This window comes from Tauraco erythrolophus, chromosome 5 (genome assembly GCF_009769465.1).
Source record: "Tauraco erythrolophus isolate bTauEry1 chromosome 5, bTauEry1.pri, whole genome shotgun sequence".
Lineage (NCBI taxonomy): Eukaryota > Metazoa > Chordata > Aves > Musophagiformes > Musophagidae > Tauraco > Tauraco erythrolophus.
Window position 1 is genome coordinate 41743049 of NC_141469.1, and position 19808 is coordinate 41762856.

At 33.6% G+C, this 19808-nt stretch overlaps 1 protein-coding gene across 2 annotated transcripts in view; it reads left to right on the forward strand.

Annotated features, from left to right (window-relative positions):
* TBC1D19 (TBC1 domain family member 19) overlaps positions 1-19440 on the forward strand; it is a 77068-nt gene extending 57628 nt beyond the window's left edge. For both annotated transcript variants that reach the window (XM_086611904.1, XM_086611905.1), the window contains 10 exons: positions 4287-4361; positions 4840-4902; positions 8818-8902; positions 11249-11293; positions 12576-12608; positions 15018-15127; positions 16352-16443; positions 17192-17307; positions 18294-18364; positions 19366-19440. In XM_086611904.1, coding sequence (XP_086468030.1) covers positions 4287-4361; positions 4840-4902; positions 8818-8902; positions 11249-11293; positions 12576-12608; positions 15018-15127; positions 16352-16443; positions 17192-17307; positions 18294-18364; positions 19366-19440 — 765 coding nt within the window. The remainder of the gene's footprint in view (positions 1-4286; positions 4362-4839; positions 4903-8817; positions 8903-11248; positions 11294-12575; positions 12609-15017; positions 15128-16351; positions 16444-17191; positions 17308-18293; positions 18365-19365) is intronic.
* The last annotated feature ends 368 nt before the right edge of the window (positions 19441-19808 follow it).

Below are 19808 nucleotides of genomic sequence, written 5' to 3' on the forward strand. Positions count from 1 at the left end.
ATTTGATTTGAGAGGCAAATATAGATAGTGCAATCAAATGGTGAAGGTAACCTAAAAATGAATCACGAGCTGCCTACAGTTCAGCAGTGAGAGTGCAGCTCCTGTGCCAGGGATTTCATGACAGGCCACAGGTGGACTGTACCTGCACAGAGGCTGCTGAGTAATCCAAACCTTAATTTCAAAGAAGATGAATCACCAGATTCTGCTTAAAGTAGCTTTGCTGGGTACTGCTGAAAGATACTGTTCTCTCTTGCCTGTGAGCTACTTTCAGAGCTCCCTTTTTCTTATGCTCTCAGGTGAATACAGTATGAGTTTTTTCCATGGAAATTTTGGTATGTGGCTTTGTAAGGTTGAGGGCTGGGCGCTGTAATCCTGAAATGTACTTTGTTTCAACTTGGAAAGATGAGTATGTTTGGAGGTGCAGTACAAAAAATAGGTATCATTTTGATAAAAGCTGTGGTCTATATAAAAATGTAACATATTGTTAAAAAGTATAAAGTTTAAAAATCAGGGTTACATTAAGATTTGGCAGGCAGAGAAGAAAGGTTGAATAGGATGAAAATTATAATATTTTGGTTTTATAAATAAAAACATTTTAGGCTAAGAAACCTACCATAATTTTGGACACTCCTGAAACTTGGTAGTAATCAGTTGTCTCATCTGGAGACATCTGGAGGAAGAAATGCAACCAATAAAATAGTAAAACACGAATTGAATCTTTTCTGAAGCCTGAGTGAGGTTCTTAAAAATATTTCTCACTGTAAATGAGAAAAACTGATCACTGAGCGAAAGGGTCATGTGGCCTGAAAGCAAATTTGTGACCAATCTTGTTTATGATTCAGATATAAGGAATAAATTTATTAATACAGCATGAATCACAAGCCTTTTGTCTTACTAAGAGGCATGGGAAAGATCTACTTATGGTCAAGTTGCATCTAAAAGCCTGTGTGATTCTCAAGCCCTGTTTTCATTTTGTATCACAACAATCACAGTTTGAGGCAAAATGATTGACAAGTAATGAGTTAAAACCATTATTCCTAGAATGGTCATGATTGTTTTTGCATTGCAAGTCCCTTTTTAATAATTTCTGATCTGTTTCCCAAACTTTTTCTCTTAAGTTCTAGTTCAAGTGGACAGCTTGACCTTCTGGTCTTTTTGCTAATTATTTGACTGTTAAAATATTTAGGTACTGTTTTACTCTGCTAGTATTTGCAATGTAAATTTGCTATTCATTTTTTCAGGGTAGAGCTTTGAGCTGTGTTTGAAATTTTAGTTCATGATGAATTTGTAACAACGACAGCAAATGGTGTTTTATTTTCTGAGAAATTACCAAGTTGATTTCTGTAAGAGTGAAGGAGAAACTATTATTTATGAAAAGAACAATTATTTATATTTACCCTTTTTACTTAAAATCATACTGAAGAAAGTGTTCAACTGAATTATAAAGAACTTCCATTCTGTTTCTGTGAGTTGCTGAAGAATCTGGGCACAGTTGTTCTCTCTTTTAAGACAGTGCCCTAAACATTAGGTTGCTTATTCTTACCACTTTTTAAACTGCTTGAAATATTTACACCAATTAAAACAAATTAAGGAGGAAAATTAGAAAGGATATATATTTCAGGTATTGTACATCCTGTTGGTTAAGGCTATTCAAATCTCTATTCTAACTCAGGCAATATTTCCCCTATATTCTAATAAACAGATTTTTTTTTAAAATCAGTACACAAGTCTGAAGAGTGGGAAATGGAAAATTTCTATACTTCAGCTTTATTGATTCCTTTGCTAAAACAAAAAGAAATTTTAAAAAATATTTTAAATACATGTGTCATTCTGGATTAACAAATACCAAACACTCTGTTCTGGTCAAACGTATTTCATTTAAATTTCTTTCAGCAGTTTTCTGTTTTTCTTCTGTAAAAGATACTGTTCACTGGCTATGCTAAAACAAGATTTATATGTGATTGTAATTAAAATAATTCTTTACACGTCAATTAATAATGCAGTTGAATTGAGGCACAGGAAGCTAGTAAATAACATAACAATCATAGTTCAGTATGATGCCATAAACAAAACTGTACTGAAACTAGCACTCTAAACTCCTGATGTCAATACAGTAGAGCATTATTTATGAATAAAATATGAATGTTTTTTTCTTGTACAGAAATCTGTTCTTCATACATTCAGTGAAGTCATTCCTTGCATGACAAATCTCTAGGTCTATTGTAAGTGTGACTAAACCAGCAGCAATTCAACTCAATACCGAGTTATTCTGACTGTTAAGTTGAATTGACCGTGTACCCTAAGTGATTACTTTTTAGTTGTGGCTTTGCAATAATTTTAATAATAACAGGAAAGTGGACTCTTGTAAGCAAATGTAAAACATAATTGAATGGCTTCCTAATTCAGGAGGGAAAAGATTAGTACAAAATACTGGATTAGTGATAATGTTAACTTGTGGCTTGGAGCCACTGTGTGACCTCAGGTGAAAGTAGTTTAGGAAGAAAACTTGTTTCTGCTTATACATTTAAAGTGTGCTCTCGATGTGTGTGTAGCAAAAGATTACTCTCTTCCTTCATACCACTTTCTTCTCCCAGTTCCAGACAGCTTTTAGCAATTGTTCAAGGCAATTCTATAGAACTAAAAACTAGGAAATGATAACAGGAAACCATGAGGTTATTAGAATCCCTTTCCCAAGTTACAATAGATTAGTAGTTGCATTATCTAGTACCCCTGTAGCCATAAGTTTCATTGTATCATTTCTTATGCAGGAGCACTTCCATGTACAAGGGAAACAATTAGTCATGCAGTCTGCTTAGCATGAAAAAGAAGAGGGTTTTTTTATTAGCTTTTTCCGTTCTAATATATACAGTCATTTGGAATGGCAAAAAAAAATTAGACGTTATTCATTTGACAGTATCAATGCTTTAAAATTGTGACTTGAATATTAGAGTAGTTCTCTGCAGCTCTTAACAGTGATACATTCATACTGCAATTAATTTGCGTTTAGTAAATATTTATAGAGATCCTTCATAGAGAACTAGTGTACTATTTATACATGCGCTTTTTACTTCTCAGAAAGAAAAATGTAAATATTTTCCCTGTGGTAGTTATCAGTACTTAATAAATACAGCTTTTGTCTTCATTTCAACTTAACAGTCTAATAATGTATTAATTCTAGTAATTTTTAAGTGTATAATATTCACCACTTCTCAGTTTTGGATTAATACAAAGAACAGTTACAATGTTCCTTACACTTCTCTTCACTTGTTTCCATTCTCTCCCTCCCAAAATTTCATCTTACTTCGTATTTATTCTTGAAATCCTTACTGCAATCTCACCTTTTTTTGCAAAGAAACAGTCAGTAAATATTATATAAAACTTGAAATATACAAGCATTTGTGTGATGCCTGTAGAGACACATTGAAACAAAAATAGTTTGTAAATTGCAAAGGAGCTTTGGGACTGATGATTTAGTTTATAAATTTATTCCAAATCCATTTCAAACTGTGGTATTCAATCTGAAACTGTGTTACTCCATTGTAGGCATAATGACAAAGAGATATTTAGGAAATACATGATGATACTGCAATATTTAATTTTTTGTCTCCTTTGCAAGCTCTTTCGAAGAAGAAAAGGATAGAATAAGCAAAAGCAGAGAAGTGTTTTTTCTGATATTTCCCCATTGTTTCACCCTTGTGTATGTTGTCTAGACAGTCAGGAAATAATTGGAGTGTAAAAAATTGGAGTCTAAAAAAAGGTCTGAGTTCTTTTTGTTCTTCACAAGATTTTAAAATATACTTATCATTTCACTAATTTGTACTATTTAGAGATTCATATTAGATTAATATCAAATATTTGCAGCAGCTCACTAATGCTAGAAGAATGACAGAGCCTATTAATGGAGAGATGGATGAAAATAGAGGATAACAAAGAAAAAAACTATAATGATTTTGAGCATTGAAAAGATTTTAGCTTTAGAGCCCCAAGATCATGCCTTATGGAAGATATGGATCTTTGGTTTGGATTAGTTCCTTCATTCTCATTTTATTAATTATCTAAAGGGGAGGTCATTTTATAAAGTCTCAAATATCTGCCTCATTTCTTAGGGCTTAAGCTAGAATAAGCAATGATATAATGCTGCATAACTTGTGCAGTGAGTTTTTCAGCTGAATATATGCTTATGATTTTGCTTAGGGTGTTTTTAATTGTTAAAAATTGGCTTCATTGGTTTAAATATAAATTAAAGTTGTGTCTCAGATGGATGATGTTAATATTTTCAATTTTAGGATATCCTGTATTATGAACAGCTTAAGTCGAATGTGATTCAGCACGACCTTTTAGTGGACAGCCTGATTTACAAAGTGAGTGATTCACTCAACATTGATTAAGTGATTTATATACTCATCACACCAGTATCTTTTTTTTTTAGCAAAGAAAATGTGAGATGGTTTAGTTTTAAGACGCGTAAGAATAATTACTGTGAATTTATTATTGTAAACTCTCTCCTTGTGCCTGTGTTGGCTCTTGTGTAAGACATTTGTTTGAGTTGAGCCGTTAAGTCGTAAAGAAACGGTAACTGCATTTGAAGGAATAACTGGTTTTGCAAGGAAGAAAGCACTGCGATCTGAGCGCTTCCATTTCAAGTTTTAATTCTGAATATTTTAATCATAAAGTTAATACAGCATTTTTTATTTTAAAGATAAGGAGTATATGCTTACCTGCAGCTCTTTCATGATTCAGTGGTGAAAACAGTGTCTTCTACCACTGTGTTAAGTTTAGCTTCTACAGAAGTCTGAAAAGGTGTCTTTCAGCTTCAAACTGCTGATTTTTTGATTATAGGATGTAAAGCTGACAGCAAGCAACGATGACTACTATTTTGTATTTGAGGATTATTTATATCAGGTATGTTACTATTTTTATCTTAGAAAAATGTGAAGGTATACCCCTGTGGGATTATATCATTTTTGGAGAAAGGACTGCCTTTGTGTTTTGTGTGTAGGCAGAGTACAGTGGGACCCTAGATAGCATCTGTTTGCTGCATTGTATGTACTTTCCCTTCAAAATAATAATACTGTAAGTTAATGTTGTACATTTAAACTGATTAAGGTGGACAGGCTTCTAAAACTCCTACTCTGAAGGACCCTACACAATGTCTTTCCAGTGCAGTAAGCCAGAAAATACAATCAACCATATTCTTTCCCTTTCCAGCTTTGCAATAATAAAATGATGAACAGTTGTGGCATACAGAGAAATTAAGACTTGAAAAGTACATTCAGGGTGCCAGTTTAAAAAAATAAATAAATACTGCCTTACAGTGATCTACTGCAATAAGCATAAAAGATATTGTATTGACATATTTTTAAATTGAAGACATTGATTCTGAATAAGATAGTGATATGTATGGTTACTTTTAGGATTGCTCCCATTTCAAAGCTGTTTCTACCAATGGGGAACCCAGCTAATTTATAAAGAATTATCTTCATTGCTGTCTGTCAAATGCCCTTAAATAGAAGGAGATTACATTTATGAATTTCCTAATGTGTAGTTGATTGCAGTGTCAACATAAATGTCATGCAGCAAACTTACTATTTCCACAGTGCTTTCAATTTCATTAGTCACATCTGTTAGGTTAGACTTGCTTAATTTTTTGTTTTAGAGCTATGTGAAACTAAGTGGTTTCTTCTTTGATGGTAACACGTAAAACCGCTAGTAAATTAACTAAACAAAAAGCTGTCCTTAATGCTGCTTAATCCTTATAGGTACAAAAATATGCATTACTAGTTAAGCATACTATTCAATTATGTCTACATATGATATTTTAACATAATAAGCATTTAAACATTAACAGTTAAAATTATTACCTTATTAAATTATAGCCTTTTTTACTTCAAAATGGTTCCAATATTAAGACCTATATCTGCATTAATTTCTGAATTAAAATTTGAAAAGTGACTACATAATAACAACTCAAACATTGATATTTATTCACTAAATATTTACATGCAGAAGCTTTTCTTGATTTAAGTGTCAAAGATGATCTTCATTAGTGTAACATTATCTCTTCATCATGGGATGTGAAAATCTCATTCTTACTTCTGCTTCATTCCTTATATAGATTACTAAGACATATTAATTAGTCATTAACTGACAGTTCCAGTGGACACGTGATTAGAATCTATGAAGGAGTGTGAACTAGTACACAGTATAATCTTTTATAATCAGAAATAGATTTTGTTCATCGTTCTTAATATATAGCACAGTTGAATATTTTAATTTTTATATAGCTCTATTAAGTAAAATAATGACTACAGAATGAAAATCATAAATAAGACTGAACTATCCTTAGTAATTTGAAGGACAGTCACCAAAAATCTTTGAAAAATGAAGTGCCTGGTTTTATTGCAAGGCTTTAAGGCAAAGAATATCTGAAACTTCTAATTATTTATGGCTCTAGTTTTGTTCGGTACTTTCTGGTATTCTTCAGACTCTTTTCTACAAGAAAGTTATCCGTTTCCTTTGATAATTTTCTCTTCCAATCTAATTTGCAAATGCTTTGCTGCCAAATGACTTCGTTCTGTGGCCACTGGAAAAATTTTGTAATATGAGTCACTCTGATGTGCAATGTTGTTTGTTGATTTCATATGATAACTGGAATTAAATATAGGCTAAATAAAATAGGTAATGAAAATGTTAGTTTAAATCAAATAAATTGTTTCTATGTTTGCACTGGGTTTGTGGCTTTTTTCATGACTAGTTACTGCCTCTAAGTTTTCCAAGTCTTTGAGCAAAGCATGATGTTTGTCTGTGTATTACTTAACAGATGAAACATTCATCAAAAACAGAAAATTTGGGCATAAAATAACAATGAGAATGTTTCGTTGGATTATTGGTAGCTCTGCAGTAGCATGCAATCCTTTTGGGGAATAACACTGTGAAATGATGTAATTTATTTCCTTTAATGTCTTTGCTTTCTTTATCCCAAAGTTTACATATTTTTGTTACTTCTTTATAGCTATTGAGATAAAACACAGTTATTTTTTAAATAGTAATTTCTTTTTGATAAAAGCTTTGCCTTTTTTTTTTCCTTTTTCTCATTTCTTTGAATTCAGTTGTTTTCCGTTTTGATTATAAATATCCGATAGTTTGCCAAACGTTTTTGTACTTACGGAGTTTGTGCTACTGTTTTCTTTACAATTACCATTTTTGTGAATGAGAAAAATAATACGTAAATTATTAAATTCGTAAATTCATTATTTCAGGCCAGAGGTTCAATTTGAATACTTTAGTCTTACATCCTGCACAATGAATCTATGCAAAGAACCTCACCCAGCAGTTTTTAGATATAGTCATAAGTTATACTTGAGCTAGAGCCTCCCTTGTAAAGATGCATAGTCTTAATTTAAAGACTTCCAGATACTAGTACTGGACACTGTAGTCCTAAAACAGGGAGCCTCAAATTAAGGTTACATTCTTTCCCCTATGCTAGAACATAATTTATGTCCTTTTTTAGATTAATTTCTTTTTCTTTCACCTCAGTTAACATATACAGAGAATTACATTTGCCTGTGTATTGTTATTGTCAGCTATATTTTGGCAGCTATGAAAATGATTGTGCATTGCGCAAAAATAATATTTAGCTTAAACTGTTTTGAGATAAAGAAACTATTTATTTTTAAAAAGTGTTTATATCTGAGAAATAGTTTTGAGGTTCAAAAGAGGAAGAAATCTCAAAATATGACCTGCTTTCCATAAAAAATAAATTTAAAAAAAAGCAGTGATGTTCAAATGTTGCAGTGTTTCAGTTTTGCACATATAATGATATCTGAAAAATGTTTGCAATCATTAGTTGAAAGAAAAATCCATTCGTTTTTATTCACAATAAATTGTGTAGGAAAATGCCATCTAAAAACATTTCCACCTTTTGCACCTTGGCTACAGTTAAAACAAATAAACAAACTCCTAAAACCTGCAAGAGCAGAGAGGGTTTAATGTATGCAAAAAAAAAATCAGCAGCAAGTTGAAGTCTGTCTGTCTTCTGCCCTCTTGTGTACATTCTTGATAGTGCAGTCTTCCATTGCATGAAAACATGAAGATTTTCAAGTACAATATTATTTATTACATTTTTTACAACTGCATATAGGATTAGATTCTTTGTTGTTATTTTTTTTCTAGGAATGCTTTAGTATTTAATTTTATACTCAATTTCTGTGAGTACTAGATATTTCATTTATGTAAACAATAAAAAATAGAAATATATTTTACAAAATACAGTGTGAATTACAGAACTTACAGGTACGAGGTGAACATTATAATCTTCGCTTTTTGAAAGAACTGAATATCATGCAAGCATTCTGTAAAGCACCTGGGAATTAAAGCTAATGTAAGGATCAGTCTTATGGAACTGCACACATGCGAAATGTAAAAGTTTCTTTTGCCTATTCACTTCCTAGGACTTCCCCAGGTCATAGTAACTGAATAGAAAAATAACTCAATAGACATCAAAGCAGTCAGTTGCATGCACAGTCACTAATGATGTGACAGAAGGGGATAAACCCGTGCTGAGAAGCAAAAGGAGGGCTGGAGAACAGGGATATTTTACTGACAACAAATGAATGTGAAGTTAAAATTATAGCAAGTTCAGAGCAAGCCTGGAAATTTTAACAGAAAGGTGAATTAAGTTGGTCAAGAGCTTTTAGCCATATTAGCTCTCTTCAGTAGCGTCTGATAAGTGCCAGTTAAAACAGATCCTTAAATCTGTTTGACATTGCTTTGTGATCCAGTAAGTCAGCTGACTTTTATATGCTGTCTTTTTTACAGGTGTTACTCTGTTTTTCTCGAGATACATCTGTATTGGAGCACTTTACTTACAGTAGTGCCACCCCACCCAAATCATACATACGAGGTAAAAGGAATTATTTTGAAAAAGCTTGCCTAGATTTTTGATGGCTGCTGCAGTAATACAGTATGGGAATTTCACTACACCTAGTAGACGACATTTTAAAGGAACATAATAAAACCTTCCTGTAGCCAGTTGACATCTGCACAGATTCTTTGATGACAGTTTAGAAGCTGATCACATGAATGCCAGATTGCAATGTTGTTCTTTTACTGTAGTTTTCTGTGTATAATTCTCTAGTGTTTTACCGAAATAAATTAAACACACAACAATGTGATAAAATCTTGACAACATCTATCTTCATCAGAGCTAGAAATTTAAATACACAATGTTATCCTCTGCAACTTCAATAAATTTAGCGACTGGAAGTGGTGGTAGGATGTTATCTTTCCAAAGTAGTGAGTTTTGGAGATATTTGTAGACTGAAGCAGAACATGTTGCTGATGAACCGTGGGCTCTGATCGAAGGTCTGAGAGAGTAGTGCTCTACCAAGCAGGCTTACACTGATTTTTTTTCAAAGCATGGCATCTTCCAGAGTGTTAGCTTACTTTTGGATGTTCTTTGAGTTAAGTTCTCATGTGAGTCTTATTTTTCTTAACAATCTCAAATTTATTGGTTCAGTCTCCTTGCCTTCTCTGCTGACTTCAAATGCCATTCCTCTGGGCTGTTTCCTTGTTTCTTAGATCCTCACCTGCCTTGGCTTTACCCAGAGATTCCTAATTTTGTCTTCCTTCTTGAATCATTCAGCTATCCAATCGCTTTTTTTTTCCATGTCCCTTTACTTTCTAAATTCCCATTTTCTTCCTTGGTCCCTCATGCCAATGTATTTAGCCACATGTGATCCCTGTATCAAGGACTTTTTTCACACAGAACCTCTGCTGACAGTTTTCCTCTTGCTGCTTCTTATGACACTAGAAGCAACGTTGGTTTTCTCTTTTTTTTTTCTTCCTCCTTTATTTCTTTGTAGGTCTTTTCTCTCTCTTTAACTGAATTAGGGAGTTTTCTTTACCTACTTCTTGAAACAAGCAAAGGGCTCACCTGAGAGCAGAACAGCAGTGGGATCCCAGGTCTCACTTCAGGCACGGAGTCATGCAGCCCAGAAACACAGCTATGGGGAACATCCTCCTTACTCGTAGACAAATCTGGGGAGCGAGGTTGCTGAAATCTAAATCTCTGCTGAACCTGTGCAGTGTAAATCCAAAAGGCTCGTAGGTCCTATTTTTGGCTAATTTTCCAAGAGATGTGCTTTATGCTAAAAATACTCCACTTCCAGATTACAACTCCCGGCTCCACAGCAAGCAAACTATTAAAAGACAAAGTAAAAAGTATTGTTTAGTTTAATGAAACAACTGATTTCTGTAATTTGAAAATACTATATTTTGTTTTCATGGGATAGTAGGCAAGAGCTTTGCAGGTTAATTTTTAATTTAGTTCAGTCAATTCATGCTACAGGAAAATATTTTAGTCCAGATTCCGTTGAACCTGACAAAAATTCCCTGTGCTAAATTCTTCTATGTACTGAGAAGAAAATACAGAGATCTAAAAGATCTCTGAATATTCTATAAATTTTCATAGTAATAATTATATTTTCTAGTTGAATTTTCTCATTTTAAAACTAAAATAATTACAGCTTTTAATTAGTTGTATTTATGCTTAGAAACACATTTCTATTTCTAAATAAATTGTTAATTTTTAATAGTGGATTTTAAATTATTAGGTTGTATAGTTAAAATATGGTTAACTAATATAACATGTTCATTTTGCAAGGAAAAGAAAAACTTCTATGATCAATCTATACTATCAGTGACTGTCTTGACTTAAGTAATCTCTTGTATCCGACAAATTACTTAAATATTTTTTTGTTATATCAAAACTATACCATCCATCTTCCTCTCTGTTGCAAGCTTAATGACAACTTGAATATTTTTTATCTGTTCTTCTATCTTTTTAAATGCCTTTCCTGTCCCTAGGTCAGTCTGCCACTGCATGGCAGACTTTCACCCTTAACCATATCCCCTCTTGGAGCTTCACTGTCTTCAGGGTCTGCAGCAAACACCTTTAGAGCTCCTAAGACACGCCTGAATAAAATCTCAATGGGGTGGCTTTACTGAAATCTTCCTCCTCTTTTTTGCTGTTTGGCATTCTCCCTTATTGGATTTGCATTTTAGTTTTACATCTGACGCCGCACCTGTCCCTGTTGCATTGCTTGCTTGTTTTAGACAATATCAAATGGTCAATAACGTAATTAGTTATGATTTTTATAATTGTAACTTAGAGTCTACCTTTATAATTTAAGTCTTTACATCTTTTAACAGTTTAATCACATTTTAATTGTGGTTTGATGATTCACAGGAAAACTTGGAATAGAAGAGTACGCTGTTTTCTATCCTCCAAATGGTAAGAATTATACTATTGCCTCCTCTAGCGGTAGATTGGAAAGACACAGGATTTTTTTCTCAAATACGTGATAACATCTTTTTCTGTTACAAATTGTTTTGCTGTTATTCTGTGGAATTTGTTAATTTAAAGGAGTAAGCTGGACTGAAGCTACTCCAAAACCACATTTAGCCTGGTGTTACTAGTCACATACGGAGTCTGTCTGTGTGTGTGGGAAGGAGTAGAAAAACAACTTCTGGTGCAGCAGCTTGTATTCCAGTCTCATATCACCACTTAGAGGATCTGAATGATACATGCAGAAACTGTCTGACCCCCAGCTTTTCAGTACTCAACAAACCACACCTTCAAGTCTTTCGTTTCAAAATTTGTGTTTTAAAAATCCAGGCATAACTGTATACATTATAGTTAGATAAAATCTATATGATTTTAAGTTAATATCACTGCTGTTGTTGTTACTTCAGTTATTAAAATTCTTTTTTTCAGCTCTTATTTTGACCATTTCAATCCCTGTCTATTGAATACTTTCCCTGTTTTTGCGCTGCATTTGTATTTTAAGTTCAAGCTCTTTGCTCTGCTTTCAAGGCCTTACCTCACCAGTCTTAAATCTGTATCTCTGGCCTCTATATGTATCTCTTATCTTTTATGTCTTCTGTGTTCCAGTGGTGCCAGTTGTAGCACATACTTTTGTTCCCCCTTCTTCCTTTTTTGCCTCTGAAATTCTTTGAGGCTTTGTAGCCATGAAGCTTTGTCCTTATGACCTTTTGCCAAAGCAGCTCTCTCTTACTGGTCCTATGTGAAAATTAATGAATGGTTGCTCAGATCAGCTGGAAAGGAGGAGAGAACTGTCATGATACAACTGCCAAGTCCTCTACATGTTTTATCTGGGTACTACATGAATTACTAGAGGTCTTGGACTCCTTTTATCCTCTTCTCTCCTTGTCAACACATGACATTCACAGGTTGTCATTTATCTGAAATTAGGTTCTGATTTCAGCAAAGCTTATAGGTAATAGCTTCATGGAAATAGAGCTTTACGTGGCTTTCTAGGAGCTATAGCATGTGTTTAAGCACGTAGTTGGTTATACTGAAGTAAGTGATACAATTCCGATAAATATTTACAAGATTGAGATCTAAGACTGCAGGTGCCATAACAAGGAAATATTTTATTCCTATGATAGGGAGAATACGATTTAGAAACTTGGGGGGAAAATGCATTTTTTTTCTATGTGGATAAAAAGAAATATAAAAGAACATGAAAAAAAGAAATATTTTTGTTTTGTAGGTGTAATTCCTTTTCACGGCTTTTCTATGTATGGTAAGTGCGACTCTCATAAAGTCTCAAAACCTCAGGATTGTTTTTTATCATATTGCAGTTTAAAGCTGGATGTACTTTTCTGCAAATTTTAAATATATATGTATTCTGTTTCTTTGTGTATAAAGACTGTTGTATACAATTTTAGAAATTCCAGGCTGTTTCTCTTTACTACTGTGTGGGAGTTCCTTCTGTGAGACCTAATAGCTGAGCTATACATCTTAATGTATATGAAGAGAAGGATAAAGCTTGTTGACAGAGTGCTCTTTCTGGTGTTTCATTTCTGGGTAGACCAAGTTACCTGTAAAAAGAGTTCTTAAAAACGTGAATTATGTGAAAGGCCTGTTGCTGTATCCATTTGCCCAGAACAGGTGCTAAAGGAGCATTAAATGATAGAATGGTTGCTACTTTACTGCACAGAGGAAAGCTCAAATATCAACAAGATTTCTAGGAAAAGAGCAGAACAATCTCCTCAGGTCTCAGGCGTAACAGGCAGCTAGTACAGAGAGACTCCAGCAGCGTGGGACTATTTGTTACAGCTTTCCAGTTTTTTCCTTTGATTTTTCAAAGGTGTTTGTGGCATCACAGGGCAAGCAGATTTTAAGATTATACTTAAAATGCTGTGTTTGGCTAATAAGAAAGTTCAGTGATAACATGATCTTTAAAATTCGGCAGCTAAAATATGAAGTGCAAATTTGAACCTGAGCAGAGAATCTAAGCCTTTGAAGCAATGAACAACTTAGTTACAAACGCTTCCATAGGTACTCACTAGGAGGCTTTTGCTGCTTCTGTGTGAAACTGCTTCTCAAAATGTTTAGATTTGACTCTGCCCTTGAGAACAGCGTCTCTCAAACTGGGCGTGAGCTTCTTCTCTGCCTCCTGTCCTCTGTCTGTTTGCAAGGGCTCAGAACATGCTGGTTGTGAGAAGGGGGAGGCTGAAAAGCAAGGCAGCAGAAACACTAGTGTAACTCCAGGCTGCGGGTACGGTAGCTGGGACCAAGCAGAGCAGCCTGTGTATTCCGTGCTCTGCTGCTCTCAGAGGAAGTATCTGGATCCTTATGTAAATCCTGTACGTTTTTGCATGTTCGCGTGCATACGCTCATAAGATGCCAACTGTCAGGCACTGTTCTGTTATCCTCCTGGCCTTTATGTACATATGCATGCTGCCAACTCTTCCACCTCCATCTTCGATCCTTAAAAACATACACACTAGTAACACCATCTGCTTCTTGTAATATATCTTGTACATAAATACACATTTCTGTGAACATCTCACCCTACCTTAGCACCCCACCTCTCATACACATACACCATTATTTTCTGTTAAGCCATCTTCTCTGATATATATATATGAAAATAAATTCACACATGCATACACCCATATATATATATAAATGTGCATATATCTTTGCACATATGTATACATATGTATGTAGACAAATGTATCCATATCCCTATATTTGTGTAAATAAAACTGGAAGGGAGGGTGAATGTAGAGATAGTGACTATGAGTGTGTTAAAATCCAGAGTGAATGCACCTGTAAAATGAAGTTGTAGAAGTGGTGAGTGAGTGGATAGATGAAAAGGCTGTTTACAGAAATGTATATAGAACAGCTGTCTGTGAAACATGCATTGAATGAATGGAGTAGAAATCAGGAGGAACTGATTATGTTTGTACAGCATATATATACAATAGGTTTATCTATATGCTAGACTTTTACAAAAAGAAAAGAGAGACTGATGGAAAAAAAGTTTGAGAATTGCTGCTCTACAAATGTAGCCAACTGTTACTTTGAATCAGGTGTATTAAAAGACTTCTAAACAGTAAAGTATCAGATGTCTGTGTTTTTCAGATCTTATGGGAAATAAACAGGTCTCTACCTATCAGTCATACTTATGTGATGTTATTGTGGCAACCAAAAGCTCTTTTTTTAATATTTTTGTTTTCAAAACACCCATCTTCAAGCAGTAAACTTACTCCAGTCTTACAAATGAGAAACCAGTTTGGAGATGGTCACTAGTCCAGGAGCATATTGGGAGTTATAAACAGTTGAATAAAAAATTTACACTGTTCAACATATCATTGCCCTCCTCCCGAGAGAAGCTATCCTTAAAGCGTGTTTCTTATGCTTTGGAAGCCAGCACTGTAGTAAGCAGATTCTGATTAGTTTAGATTCTTGAAATATATAGAACTATTACCTAGAATGTCTTGTACTCCCTTTCTTAACTTTTTACGTCAAATAATAGACTTTATAATAAAATACCTCTTTCTAAATCATTGATTTAGTATTGTTTTTGTAATTTGTACTACTATAAATTACTTGGGTTTTCCTCATACGTCATGCACTTAATCATTGAACTCTTTCAGCAATTTACAGTGTTGAGTCAATTATAATTCTTTTATCCTTTCAGTTGCTCCACTTTGTTTTCTGTACCATGAACCTTCCAAATTGTATCAGATATTCCGTGAGATGTATGTGCGTTTTTTCTTCAGACTTCATTCCATCTCTTCTCATCCCTCTGTAAGTTCATTAGGAATTAAAACCCACTCACTTGATATTCTGTTTGCTATGGAACAATAATATACAGAGGTGTGATTTTCTATGTAATTGAAATATATATATGCTTCAGGCAAGCTTGGAAAGAATATTGGTTAACTTCAGTTTGGATAATTTTGTTTTCTACATCAGTGTTACTCTTTGCTATAGAATATCATGTACTTGAAAATAGTACAGTTCTCATTTTATGAGGTTTTGGGGGGTTTTTTAGAGTCAAGTCTTTTATGTAATAGGTTTCTTAGTTCAAGAAGTCACATAAATGCACACTTGCTTTCATTTTAATCAGTAACATATAAGCACACACACTTTAGTGTTTTCTGAGGTAGAAGAACTGAAATACAGTCATATATATACAGATACTGTTTCAGTGATACCAAGTTAACGTCTGTTTCTTTAAATCAAGTATCTTTGTGTGACAGCACATGCTTTTTAGCACTGATAGATGAATTTAAATAATTTGGTTACGTTTATGACCAGGACCAGCCATCTTGAATGGAAGGCAATTGTAGAAGTTTGCTTATTTTCTATTTTTGAAGAATAAAACATAGTAATTTTTTTTTCCTTCACAAAGTGCTGAATAGTTACATTACTTTTTGCAAACATTTTCTGGTTAAAATGAAATTATTTCCTTGATATACCATTTCAAGTTTGTGCATTGTGCTTTCGGTCATTCATGGCAGGGAAACTGGTCCGAGAGGAATCTTTTATTTTTCATGGTAATTTTTAAAAGAAATTTTAATACATGTTTACATGTAAGTTTTTGTAATTATCCCCATTGCTGTTTATTTCTAGTTATCAGAGCTATATTATTTCTCACATCTTCTGGTTTTATTGTTTATATAGTGTAACTGAGTTCTATTTCATCAAAGTGGAAATATTTCAAGTAGGTCATATTATAATAACCCACTAAGTACTTAGACCCTGACATACAAATACCATAAGTAACTTAGAGCTGAAAGGGACAATCAAAATAGATTATGTTGCTAATACATAGAATTGTAGGAGCAAGGCTTTGATGACTGAAGGCATTAGAGCTGCTTGTGTCCCGCTTACGTGAGCTATATATTTTATCATGAGTAGTGGTTTATTGTTTGAATTAAAAATTCATGCATACCTACATGTGGACACTGTTTTCTCAGATTTGGCAGGATGAGTGTTGGTATTCAGGATATGGTCTTGTTTCATTAGGGCATTGTGTCGTTGTGTTTGCTGTTCGAGACTCTTCTACAAACCCATCTGCCCCAGCTCTTTTATCATCTTCGAGAAATTGGAGCTCAGCCGTAAGTACTTCTTTCTGCCTTGCTACAAATGTTGCAGATTTATGGTTCTGAAAATGTTGTTCTGTAGTATTTTAATTTAAAAGCTACGGGAAATTATTCGAAAGTGCGAACATCAATGTGCCATTTTTCCTTGAAAGTCACTTGGAGTCCTTTGTCTAACCTGCATATATGTGCTTTACGCATTTCTTCTGTATGTTCTATGAAGAAGAGCAGAGAATTGCTCTATGAGAAATGCTGCGTTATTCAGCTAAGTTTCAGTTATTCATGTCAGATCTGACAAAGCTAAGGGATTTATTACCTAAGGGACAGAACACACAGAGATATGTTAGTTACAGCAGAAGCTACTGGAAGGGGAGAGAGAGCAAGAGGCTGTCATTCTGCAGTGCACTCGTGGCACCAAGCACCATAGAACCTGGAAATCTTACTCTTATAATTGGTATTCATCATAATAGCATAACAGGAGAAAGGATGAAACGTTGGGGGTGATAACAGCTGAGGATCTCTCTAATGTGATTGTTTGGTCAGAATATTTTAATGATATTAGTACTTTGTCAAATGAGATTCTAAATAGTTTTCTGATGGCTATTGCAAAGGAAAATATTGATTATTAATGCAGCAAGAGAAAATGGGTATTCTTCCTGGAAGAGAAATGCAGAAGAATAATAAAATATTTTTGGTTTATAGAGGATCTGTCTGATCATTATGGGAGACAGAAATAGAATAACTATTATTTATCACTTGTTTGCAGGCTACGGATTTCATTTAAATGGATGGTACGGGCATTTTCTGGTTATTTAGCTACAGATCAGCTCTTGCTTCTGTGGGACAGAATCCTGGGATACAACTCTCTAGAAATTCTTGCTGGTAATAGAATTATTTTTACAAATGTGTTAAGTCCAGTTGGATGTAAGGCAAATACATGTTAGCTTCAATGAGATTTGTGACAAAAAGAAAGTAGTTTCTCTTTGAATGCTGAAGGCAGATGACGTACATGTTGAAGAGTATAACTTTTAGAAAAGTAGAGTTGCGTAACTACTTCATCTCTAACAAAAATACGTGAGGTAATTTTTTGACAGTGCTCCAAAAATGCTAAGTGCTCTGTGAACAGAACATAGGATGTTCTCACATCTTCAGTGGTAACAATAAATGAGTTTATCACCTTTCACAAAAGACAAGATTCATGATACTCGTTTAGAGCGAGTACTTCTTTAGTACGTACAGCAACTAAGAATTCCTCAGATTTTGCTGGATTTCTTCTTTTGAAGCTCATTTTTTTAAGAGTCTTTGAAAGTTTTGTACTTATTTTTTGAAAGCAAATTCTGTCCTAAGTTTTATGCAAGGTTTTAGGTGTGTGTTCTAAGGGAGATATGTATCTTCAATTGGGTCAGATTTTAAACACAATGTAGATGGATAGAAGAGGAGAGAAGAGAAAAGGTTTTGGTTCTATTTGTACATGTAAGACAGCTATGTAGAGAGATACAATTATATAAGGTAGTACAAAATAAACTTTTAATATTATATAATAGTCACAACTTAAATATTGCTATTTAAATAAATTAAAATTACTGGCTTAGAAATGAACTAATCGTAAATCACCTTGTCCCTTTTAATTAAAAGCTAGTCAGGTTTGAGTTAAAATCAAACGTTTTCACTCGGGCTTTTCTGAAAGAATGTTGTGTTCTTCCTATCGGTTTTAAAGAATGGCCAAAGAAACTCAAACACAGCCGCCCATTGTATATTATTCTTCAGAATCAAAATAATTACTGTAAGGGAGTGAGAATTGGGATTTTACCTCAAGATTAATTCTAAGATTAATGATTAGCAACTTAAATTTGGGCATTTTCTTTCAGTCCTGGCAGCTGCTGTGTTTGCCTTCCGAGCAGTCAACCTGATGGAGGTGACGTCACTGGCTGCAGCTGAAGTAAGGATAAGTTTCAGTTAGAGGAGATCGAAATAGTTTCTGATGCTTTGCCAACAAGAGTAACTTAAGCTTCACATGGCACGTGGTACATAGTGCAAATCTTTCTGCCTAAATTCTTACCTTAGATAAAAAACTAAGGAAACTTTGAACATGCAGTATGGAAAACTGTTTTTCTGGAGTAAAAGGAAATAAAAGAGTGCATTTGCTACAAAAATGCAATGTTATAAAATTATTTTGTACAATTAGATTTTTTCTATTTTAATATATAATCTATGTTCGTGAGATATATTGTTTTTAAAATGTTGTAGAGGCTTATACCTTTTTTCTCAGTATGTTTTAATGTTGTTTCTGTTCTTTTTGATATTACAAAGATTTTGCAAGATTACTTTTGTCAATATTGAATCTGAAATTTCACTGTAAGTACTGTCATGGGAAATGAAGAGAATTAAGTCATTAAGATGAAAATTCCTATTGTTTATCTTTAGTAATTTGTTAAAATATATTTTTTCCCAAAAATCTAGTGATGTATTTTTTTCAAACTTTAAGAACTTGTGATGACTCTTTATTTTTCTTTTTTTTTTTTAACTTACTTTCATAAGAAGACATTGACTATTTGAGTCATTACATTGGACTTACTTCACAAGTACTAGCCAAGCCACAGGATAAGGATTCTTAATTCCCAGTTATTTTTAGAAGCAAGTTGAAACGTTAGACCTCTTATTTGCCCATGATGCCATGTATATTTGAAGTAAGGCTAAAGGCTAAAATAAAGTTACTTGATTTATATACATAAACATAAACTTTTTCTTTGAAAACTTAGAGTGAAAAATAATACAATAAGGCACTAACATTAAACAGCATAATTTGTTTCTAGCCATGTCTGAATCTATTATTGTTAGTATTGTAGTCAGTATTTGAATCTTTTCCTGACTTCTTGACTTCCTTTAAAGAAATTTGATTCAAATGCCAAGTTTAACAAGCCTTTTTGGTTTTTATCCTAGGCTGTACTTGCTGACCTTTCAACTCTGAAAGTTATGCCGCTTCTTCAAATCTTCTTGTTTGCTACTGTCACTTGATCTGCTTCAACAATACTGCTACCACAATTCCAGTCTTTCCTGAGAAGCTAATCATCACCTATGCAATGTCTGCATAAAACCAAAATTAAACTGTATGTATAATATTAATTTAGAAATCATGATCTTAAATTTTTCTAACTGAAAACAATAACTTTGCACATGAGTATGTGCAGTGCACGCTACTGAATTTCACTGTAACAGCAATGGTTATTACTTCTACATTGAGAATGGCTACTTGTGCAAATAAACAATATGAATCAGTGTCTAAAATGCATGTAATATTAAATTAAATAAAGGAAACATAATTCATTATCTGAGTTTTGTGATGTTCATGTCAGAGTTGTAAAAGCTTTCTTAATAGGAAATTA